This window comes from Octodon degus, unplaced genomic scaffold (genome assembly GCF_000260255.1).
Source record: "Octodon degus isolate 3935 unplaced genomic scaffold, OctDeg1.0 scaffold00017, whole genome shotgun sequence".
Taxonomy (NCBI): domain Eukaryota; kingdom Metazoa; phylum Chordata; class Mammalia; order Rodentia; family Octodontidae; genus Octodon; species Octodon degus.
In genome coordinates, this window is record NW_004524593.1 from 12070466 (window position 1) to 12080851 (window position 10386).

General features: G+C 36.3%; 1 protein-coding gene across 2 annotated transcripts in view; it reads left to right on the top strand.

Annotated features, from left to right (window-relative positions):
- The window catches only part of Akt3 (AKT serine/threonine kinase 3), a 284685-nt gene that overhangs the window by 217120 nt on the left and 57179 nt on the right, over positions 1-10386 (top strand). For both annotated transcript variants that reach the window (XM_004626833.2, XM_023710180.1), the window contains exon 9: positions 7912-8034. In XM_004626833.2, the coding sequence (XP_004626890.1) occupies positions 7912-8034 (123 nt within the window). The remainder of the gene's footprint in view (positions 1-7911; positions 8035-10386) is intronic.

A 10386-nucleotide genomic window follows, 5' to 3' on the forward strand; every position in this document is an offset into this window, starting at 1 on the left:
CTAGAGCCTCAATTCAGTTGCTTTGTTGTTGCACTTGGGAGAGGCCAGGTGCATGTTTTTTGCACTGTGCCACCTCACTGCCTCATACGTTTACCTTTGGTGAGCTGGGTTTCTGGGATTGCATGTTTTTAAGTGTCTTCGCATTTTGGTCTTCTTTTTTTTTTTTGTAAGTTTAATTCCTGGAATGATGTTTGTAAATTGCCTGTGGTGGGTTGCTTTACTGCTAGTATTTAGAACCTTTAGGCAGTCACTACTTCTAGTTAGCTTCTAAGTGTAGCTGGTTTTTGATCCTCCCGTCGGCTCCAATCTCTTCATTTTGTTGGGAATGAAAAGTTTTTGCCTGTTTGGCTCAGCGGTGGTTCTTTGACACTTTACTACAGTATTTCCTGTGACCCATAGTCAATCTGAGTCTTGTAGTATGAGATAAAACAGCTGTTTAGAATAATGATGTCATCTTTGGCTGTAGTGGTACCAATTAGAATAGCATACAACACAGACAAACTGATGAAAATGACAGAAACAGAGTAGACAATGACAAACTGAAGTAGCCATTTTTCACCTTTAACTATATGATCTAGACATGCGGTTATATAACCAAATCTGAAGCAAGCCAGAAAATTATATGCAGTGTACAAGTCCTTAAGATGTCAATTTTGCTGTTAGGGTTAAAATTTAAAATGAGTTAGGTTGAAAATAGAAAAGTGGAAGGAGAGGAAGATGTTAGAAATAAGGCTGGAGAGCGAAGTTAGAATCACTGTTACGTGGAGGGAAAGAGAAGTAAGAGCTAAAAAGAACAGAACAGGACCACGACCACAAAAAGGCTAGACACCACGTTCTCACTGATAGAAAAGCACCATCAAACAATGAAGGAGAAGGAAAAAAACCTTCAGTAACAAGAAAAAGCCCACGAGAGACAGGTGTGTCTCTGCTCTCACTAGTAGACAGTGTATGGACACAGAGCCAGTCCATGTTGATTTAGACTACCAAGCCACCAGTAGCTTTTATGTGGGTATCTGCTCTGTGGGTTATAGCTACATATTTAGATCTCCCAGTTTCTAAGCTCTGTATTCTTAAGGCAGAGATCTGAAGGAACTCTTCATTGATTTGCCTGCTTGTGCTGCCCGCTGTGTTCATTCAGCCAGCAAGTTGAACAATCACAGCTATGCCACTTTCTTTTTCCTGTTTCTCTGAGTCCTAGTACTTTATGTTGAAAATGTCATATGTGGTTTTCTACTTTTTGGAGGAAGGAGTGTAAATCTGGTTTCTTGTTATTCAATCTTGACCAAAGCAGATGTCTTCTACCTTCATATTTTGTGGATGTCTCCAATGGGTATAGAATTTTATGATGCTCTTTTTGTTCTTTGTACATAGAGTTCCATTGTTCCTTTTCTGATATCGTCCCTCAGGAAAAGTCTGGGGAATTATCCAGTTTGTTAATTTGTGTGTGTGTTTTTTTTTTTCAGAACATTTAAAATTTTCTTTTAAAATTTTTTTATTAATTTCAGTGTGCTCTGACTTAATAGTTTGAGTGTTCATTCATGTGTGAGTTTTCATCTTAATGAAGTTTGTTGAGACACTAACTCTGTGCACTTATCATTTTTATTGAGTTTTGGAAAATTTCAGGTATTTTGAAAGTACCTTTTACTTCCTTCCAGTAACTATTCTTTGCATTTATGTTAGACTCTTTGATAATGTATAATAGGTCACTGAACCATTTTTCTTTTCTTTCCAGTTTTAATTTCTAAGTTTTTTCTAAAATTGTGTATACCTCGATGTTTTCTTTCAGTGTCCAACCTGATAATTCATTGCAATAATTTTTTTTTTAGATTTTATCTCTAAATTCTTTTTTTTTCTAAATTCTCATTTTTTCTATTTTTGTCTTAGTTTTGTATATTCATGTCAGTGCCCATTAATTCTATCATCTCTGTCATTTGCAGATAGGTTTCTGATTTTTTTCTTGGTATGTCTAGTAGTTATTCTACATAATTTTCAAAAATTTGTTTTCTCTACTATATTGAGGTATAATGAGCAAATAAAGTTATAAACTTAAGCTAAACAAGGTGATGATTCGATACATGTATGTATTGGGAAATGTTGTAGTCAGGATTTGCAAGGAAAAAGATGTGTGACATAATTTATAGCATGGTTTTATAACATGCACCCAAAGAGTCAAATGCAAAAGAGTACAGGAGATTTGTGTGCACACTAGACGCAGAGAATCCAAATGAGAGTCTGGATCCCAAAGCAGTGCCTTGGTGAGTTCAGCTGAAGTTCTCGGGCCCGTGACAGTTTTTCCATGAGTCCAGCTGGAGGCCTAGAGCCCACAACAGTGTCTCATGAAAGCCTGCATGAAGGATCTGTGCTGGGAAGGCTGAAGGATCAGTGGTGGAAGCTAGAAAATCTGTGCCACGGGGATGAACGATGTGCACTGGAGCCAGAAAGCAATGCTCAAGGTGATGCCGAGAGCTCCCCTGCAGAGAACCGCAGCCATCCTCAGCGACAGAGAGATTCTGAGCTCCTCCAGTGACGAGAACTGCACAGTTCTTCTCAGGAAAGCCGGCACAACAAACTTCTCCAGGAGAGTCAATAGCCTGTACCCTCTCTCCCTTGTAGTTTTTTTTTTTTTTTTTTTTTTTGGTAGTTCTTTTTTTATGCTTTTGGCAGTAGTTCTCAGGTGGGCCATCTACACCCAGCACCATGCTAACTCAGTTCAGCTGGGTGATATGAATTGCCCACCAGTTGTCAATCAAAACGGTTCCCACAACCAAGGTAATGAATATATCCACATCTCACAGATGTGTGTGTGTGTATAGAATTTTTAAGATCTCCTTTCAGCAAATTTCAAATATGCAAAATATGTAGGGTAGTGTTGTTAAGAATACTCATGAATGTGTAACTGGAAGCTTGTACCTTTTGATGAGCGTCCCCCCCATTCAGCACCATTCCCAGATGCTGGCAGCCACTGTATTAGTATCTGCTTCTGCAAGTGACTCTTTCAGATTCTACATAAACATCATTTGTCTTTTTCTAACTCATCCCACTTAGCACAGTGTCATCACCATTTATGCATGTTGACACAAATGGTATGAGTTTTTTTTCTTTTTTATAGCTGAGTAATACTGTACTGTGCATGTTGTGCGTACACTATATTTTCTTTACCCATTCATCTGCCACTGTATGTTTAAGTCATTCTCCCTCTTAGAATAGATGCATCTGCACTCCCACCTTTGTTTCAGTGAATCATGCTACAGTGAGTATAGGAGTACAAATACCTTCCTGAGATACTGATTTTATTTCCTCTAGATACATGTTCAGAAGTGGGCTTGTTGGATCATATGATAGTTCTATCTTTAACTTTTTAGTGAATCTCTGCACTATTTATCACTTTATATTTCCACTGATAGTGCACAAAGGTCCCCTTTCTTTGCACCTTACCAGTATTTATTATTGTGTGCTTTCTTGATTATAGCTATCAGAAGTGTAGAATAGATCATTGTGGTTTTGATTTTTATTTACTTCGTGATTGAGGATCTTGAGCACTTTTCATAATGTTGGCCATATTTATATCTTTTTTTTGGAAAATACATATTCAGAACCTCTTCCCATTTTGTAACCTAAAGTTTGTTTGGGTTTTTACTGTTGAACCGTAAGAATTAACATATATATTTTGGTATTAATTGCTTACCAAATAATAAGATTCCGAATTTTTTTTTCTTTTCATAGTTTGCCTTTCATTGTTTGTGCATGTGTTTATTTGGGGACTCATCATTCTGTCCCATTGGCCAGGTAATTTGAATTTTACGTTAGGTTTTATGTTTTGTTTTCTTGCTTCAGAGAAAGTTGGGCTTTGTTCTACTTTCCTACTTACAAATGTGTTGATGTTTTCTAGTCTTGTTAGCTTCGCCAGAGGAGAGTTTATTTTTACTTCTTTTGAGAGCTCTACTAAATGCCTGAGTGTTGAAGAATGGTTTGTTCTCAGTACTTAGACGTTAAATGTCTCTCAGCTCTGTAAGAGCTCAGGGAATTAGTAGACACAGAGCTCCCCAGTCCTTTCCTTCTTTCTCCATCAGGTCAACACTGTCATGCGTTACTTAGTGCTCAGTAGCAGTCTGGTCTGTCCTGCAAATGCTGTCTACTTCACTGTCCTCAAAAGCTCCTCAGTGAAACCTCTTGAGCTTTTCTTAGGATTTCCATTCCTAAATATATCAAAAATTTCTCCTGTGCAGAAAAAGGGGTACTTTTCTTCTACGTAGAAAATGGGTACCTACTTGTGTATCTTGGAATCCATAGTTCCAGAACTATTCAACAGGTCAAAATAGAACTCGGTGTTTTTCTACGCGCTTCCTGTTCTTTTCCACTATATTCTTGGCAGTGGCATCTGCTCAACTGGCAGTAGGGAAAGCTCTCCATGATAGATCTTAGACTTGGCCCAGTTGGTATAGGACAGTTCCCTGTGGAATCTCGAATCTTCTGGAATGTACACTGCTGTCGCCCTCAGTGATAGCCCTCCAAAATTATCTTCCAGCTCATATGTAACTTTTGGTATTCCTAAGCGTGTTTATTCTTTAACTGTATTACCTATTCCATGGTCAGTGTTATAGTTTTAGTTGAATATGTGTCTCTTTTCACGAGGTTGCGATGTCCTTGTGAAAATGATTCCATTTTATCTCATGTCTGTAGCTTTTCACGACTAGTACTAAGTATGTGGAAATAACTTTCTGTGTCGGACATTGTCTCACTGTGGTCCCAGAACCTTTTTTTCTTCCATTGCTGTCACAGTTATCTTTTTAATATTAGTTGGGTTTTTTTTTTTTTTTTTTGTGATACCAGGGATTGAACTCAGGGCACTTAACTCCACTGAGCTATCTCTCCGGCCCCTCTTTTTCTTTTTTTCTGGTTTTTTTTTTTTGTTTGTTTGTTTGTTTTTCTTTTTTGTCCCAAGCCTCTTAAAACTGCGTATTCACACAATAAAATTCAAGGTCATATCATGATGGTCAAAGTCCTAAATAAACTGGCTCAAGCCATCTGTTTCATTTACATTCTGTCACTGCCCTGTATTTCTCTACCATTTTTTTCTCTTTAGAATTATTGCAAAAGTTGTATTATTTATTATGCCTACATTTATGTTGGGTTATGCTAGAGATAAAAGGTAGATAAATATTAAGTAGTAATGTTTTATAGTTTTATTTATACATGTTTTCCGTTTGTGAAAAAGCCTATCCTCCTAAACTTAAATGAAGTATGTTTTTTCTGTGATGCCCTGCCAAATCATTCCAGTATATTCTTAACTTACCTATCTTGTCATTTCTGTCATTGGTTTAGAAGCCCTAATGGCTCGGAATATGTTTTTTTCAACCTATTTAATAAGTGACTGTTCTTGCTCAGAGTGTGTATCTTGCATTTAGAGACAAGTGTTCCCAGGGAGAGCATTGCCACAATCAGGGCTGTAAAACTAAGAGACTTTGTCTCAGTTGTCATTGTGCCCCTCTCTTTCCCTTCCCAGTGTCCAAGTGAGTGACTTTAGAATAATTGATGCTCACTACAAGAATACGAATTGGAGAGCTGGTTTAAAGCAAGGTGGAAATTAAGAAGGATGATCCAGACAGGAGGAAATCGTGAGAGCTGCTGCATGAGCCGAAGCCAAAGGGGAGGAGGGTAGTTGGTATCTGCAGCACCAGGACAGCAAGAAGTGGGCCAGACTGTGACTAGGTTGTTGGCATTGCCAATTAAGAGGTGGCTCGATAGCTTAGCAAGAACAAATCCCGCGGAGTAGCAAGGGTAGACATCAGATGGCAATGGGTTGAGAAATAAATAGAAATCTTCCCCTTAAATATAAATTTTTAGCAGATATTTTTATAAAAATTGGCTGGCAGACAAGTTGAAGATATATGATCTAAATAAAGATCTAGAATCCTGAATATATTACATTAATTTAGGAAGGATCTATATTTTTTGTAAAGTGGATGAGCAGTAGTAGACTTGACATACTTTTCAGAAAATTTAGAAATCTAATCACTGTCTCTGTCCATTTGGAAATTTAACGTAATTCTACGTAGACATCACAGCACTGTATTCATCTAAGTTACTAATATTTTATATAAAGCATAATGGAAGTTATTTAGACTTAGAAATTTTTAGAAATTGTTTTATTGGTGATCCAAGGTTGTTTCTGCTCCTTATGTTTGTGTAGATAGTGATGGATGAATAGTACACACATGCCTATGTAAAATGAATAAATTTTTAAAAGTATTCCTGAGTAATTACACAAATGACTTTTAACATACTATATTTGAGCATATGTTAGATATAGTTAATATTTCTATAGTGAGATTATTTTTATCATATGTAGTGTGCCATAATTTTAATAACTTGTTTGCTTCTTGATATTACATAGCATGGTCATCACTCAATCAGTACCTTCCTAGATTTGGTGAAATATGACAGTAGAGGAGGGAGCATTAAAGTATAGAGACTGGACCAAATATTTTAGTTTTCGTATATTGTAATTTCTGTCTCTTGTTCTCTCCCTCATTCTAGCTGTCAGAGCAAAATGAATCTGTAGCGAATCTGTTTTATGTTATAGAACCTGAAATTATGATTTGTTATATACAGAACACATCTCAGCAGTGTTGTAGAAGTGTTATGAGTCCTTGATTGGTATAAGGATACTGTAGTCGAGGGTGCGGTCACTAGTTTGTTTTCCTTTAATTACATGTATGTATTGAGTACCTTCCATGTTACCTGGCAGCGTACTTAGCTCTGTAAATAATCTTTCATTATTCTTGGCAGATTTCTTTATAGTGAAACGATTCGACAAAGACTGTTCCTCAGTTCATAGTGCTTGACACTCCCCCTTCTTCAGGCATGGTATTGAATGGAGAAGAGAGCTGATTCTTTGCAGCTTTTAAAGCAGAGAGCTAGAGCTGGGTGTTTGGTCAGAGCATTTAGGAAGTATTTGTGCCCTATTGGATAGAACAGTGGTTGACTAAAAAATGAACTGACTTAACAGTTTTAAGTAACCATATGATAAAAGGTTGACATATTTAAATATTACTGAAAAGAAAATGATATAGAGTGAGAACTGTAACAGGAATAATAGTAGCTTCTCAGCCTATTGTGGATGTTATTAAAGTAGATTAAAAGCTTTGAGTCTGGGCTGCGGAAGATAGCTCAGTGGTCTAAGCGCCTGCCTGGCAAATGCAAGGACCTAGGTTTGATCCCCGATACTGCATGCTGTTCCAGCCCACCACGTGCCTGTAATCCCAACACTGGGGAGCCTGAGACAGCAGGACCACAAGTCTGAGCTGTGTAGTGAGTGAGACCCTGTATCAAATAAATAAAGATTAAAAGAATAAATAAATAAAACTTTGAGCCTTAAAGTTTCTCACTTTTGGAATGTTGACTAAAACTTTTAACTTATTTCTAGACATAGAATGAATCAACAGTTGTAGACTAACAAGTTCATGTAAGTCAGTTTTAGCAAATCAGCCATCTTTTCTCGGAAATCAGATGAGGATTAAATAAAAATACTATATACATGCTTGTGTTCCTTTGTTTTTAATACTGTCTCCATACCTATGCCTTACAAGATGGAAGCAACAGCACAGTGAGGGGAAGATGCAGTCTAATGAAGCATACTTTTTCCTCTGGTAACTGAAGGTTAAATGGGTAGCAAGCAGAATGCCTTAAACAAGATTGGTATATTGATTAAAACGCTGATTTAACAGCTCGCAGTTTCCCCTTGGAAACCTGGAAAAGATAAACCAGCTGCTGCCTAAGAGCGCTGGCTGTCCACCGAGAGTACACTATCTATCATCACAATATGGTGATGAGAGGTGTTTTATGTTTGTGTTAATTTCCCCCACTAAATCAGTAATTATTACAATCCTGGCCCTGCTGTTTACCCTGCAGCTGTTTTTCCATTTGTCGAGAGAGCGGGTGTTCTCTGAGGACCGCACACGTTTCTACGGTGCAGAAATTGTCTCAGCCTTGGACTATCTACATTCCGGAAAGATTGTGTACCGTGATCTCAAGGTAAAAAAAAAAAAAAAGTAATCAAAATTTGTTTTTGCAGAGACTGTAGGGACAAACAAAGTAATTACAAAGTTACACAGTTTTGAGAAAAGCAGATTTAGTTTGAAAAAAAGGCAGTGTGTGTAGAATGTAGCTCACCACATTTGACAGGAGATGTTTTTCACTAAGGTGGATGGGATTCCTTTATGTCTGAGTTTTTCACGTACAAAATAATTTCTGCCTGATTATTGTGATCACCTATTATCTGGAATAGTACAGAAGTTTTATTTTCCCATGACTATTACAGTTGGAGAAATGTTAAATATTGGAGTAAAAATCAGATATTTTTGCAAGTAACACTTTATAAAAAGTTCATTATTTTCTCACATGCTTAATTTTGTGAAGAATCACTGAACATGTTTATGAAGGAACTTTTGTAATAAGACCATTAAAAGGAAAGCTCTTTTGCTAGGTTTAAATGCCTTAAGCATTTTAATACATAAAGCTTTTTATTAATTTGCTTATGTTTTCATATATAGTAGCACAATATTTTATTGCTAATAAGAGTTTCAACTACTCTAAATTCTTTTATGTTGAGACCTTTAGAATAGCTTAGGATAAGCAAACCTTCTGGGAAGGCCAGATGTTAAATATTGAGATTTTTCTGCTCATGAAGTCTCTTTTGAAACAATTTAGCCCTGCTATTGAATAGGAAACCTGCTTCAGTCCTTAGACAGATGCATGTATTTGACAGTGCTCCTGTTTACAAAAACAGACAGTGATCTAGCTTTGGTCGATGTACCACAGGTATACTGATCCCTAGAGTTGGTTATTATATAAGGTAGTAACATTTATGCCATTGTTACAAATATGGCGGCTTATGCAGGAAATTTTTACCTCAACATTTTAAACAAATTCCTAAATGTTACAATGTCATTTTCTTAGAAGGTAAATCATATAAATTATAAATCATATAATCTTTATCTGCATAATTGATTTGTTCATCAAGTACTTGTTTATTTAGGATATGATTTGATTTATAGAAATAAGTTAACCTGAAAATTTTCTGTAATTTTGTTTTGTGTAAAATGAGTTATGTATCTAGAGAATTACCCCACTCCAATCTCACTTTAAAAAAACTATTATTTTTATCTGATTATTTAAGCAGTTCTCTGTGTTCTTGCAAGATATTCCCTATCATGCTTCTTCATGTTATAAGGGACTTTACTGAGTAGCTAGCTTCTAAGTATTATTTTATACATTGGCACTGTTATTTATGCAGTGAAATACAGTATGTATAATTTGTTACTTACTGAATTTTTTTTAAAGTTTGAAAGTATATAGGAACAGATGAACTAAAAGTCAACTAATTTTGAGATGACTAAGTGAATACAAGTTGTCCATGTATTTGTATTCAGCTTGAATCTTTTGTAACTAGAAATACAGCTGCATTTGGAATCTTTATATCTGATGTTTGCATATTCCAGTAATTCTGTAATGTTTAATGAATATAGATAAATGTGTTTAAAGAAGTTATGTGACATGATAAACTATATTATTGGTTTTCCAAATTTGCACAGAAATATTGTTTTGTTCCTGGATCTGCTCCCACATTGCTTTCTGAAGCCTACTCTTGGGAGGAAGAATGGAAGAGGCCTTGGTTTTAGGAAATAAAAATAGTTTGAAGTAATGGCTAACATAGCTAAAATACTTAAAACCAGATGACAGAATTATTAGTTAAAAAAACCTAAAGGAAAGAATGTTGATTTGATTACTAGCATTGATTATAGAATAATAATTAGGATGATCTTAATTGGTATTCTCCATTAACCATTTATAATCAACTGAATCAGTGTACTGATATAATGAAGTTCATTAGATAAGAATTTTGTTGCCTCATCTTTTCTGATGATGGAGTTAGACAAAATTAAGGGGTTGCACAGAGTGCCTACTTGATACATGAATAACCAATGTTTAATTTACAGTATGTGGAGACCTCTAACTTTACTGGACAGTTAAGTGGTCTTTCTTCCCAGGCTTGTTTTCTAACATAGCCTTAACGTAAGGCCTGAGGCAGTGTGCCGCACCCATTCATGTGAGTGTATGCCAGAGGAGGCATGTAGTCTGTACGGGTGTGTACTAGGGAAGCTGTATGGTGTAAGAAACCTGACGTTTAAGACCAAAAAGCTACAACTCTTGTTGCACAGGTCCTGCTTTACCTTGGTCTTAACCATCCAGTAGAAAAGTATGAAAACGAAATATAGGAAGTAAAGCCATGTTGTTAAGTTGAGCTGTGGGGGACTCAGGTCAATAATTTCTGACATTGCCAGTTAAACAGAAGACCCAATGCTATTATGGGCTACTGGACTCTCT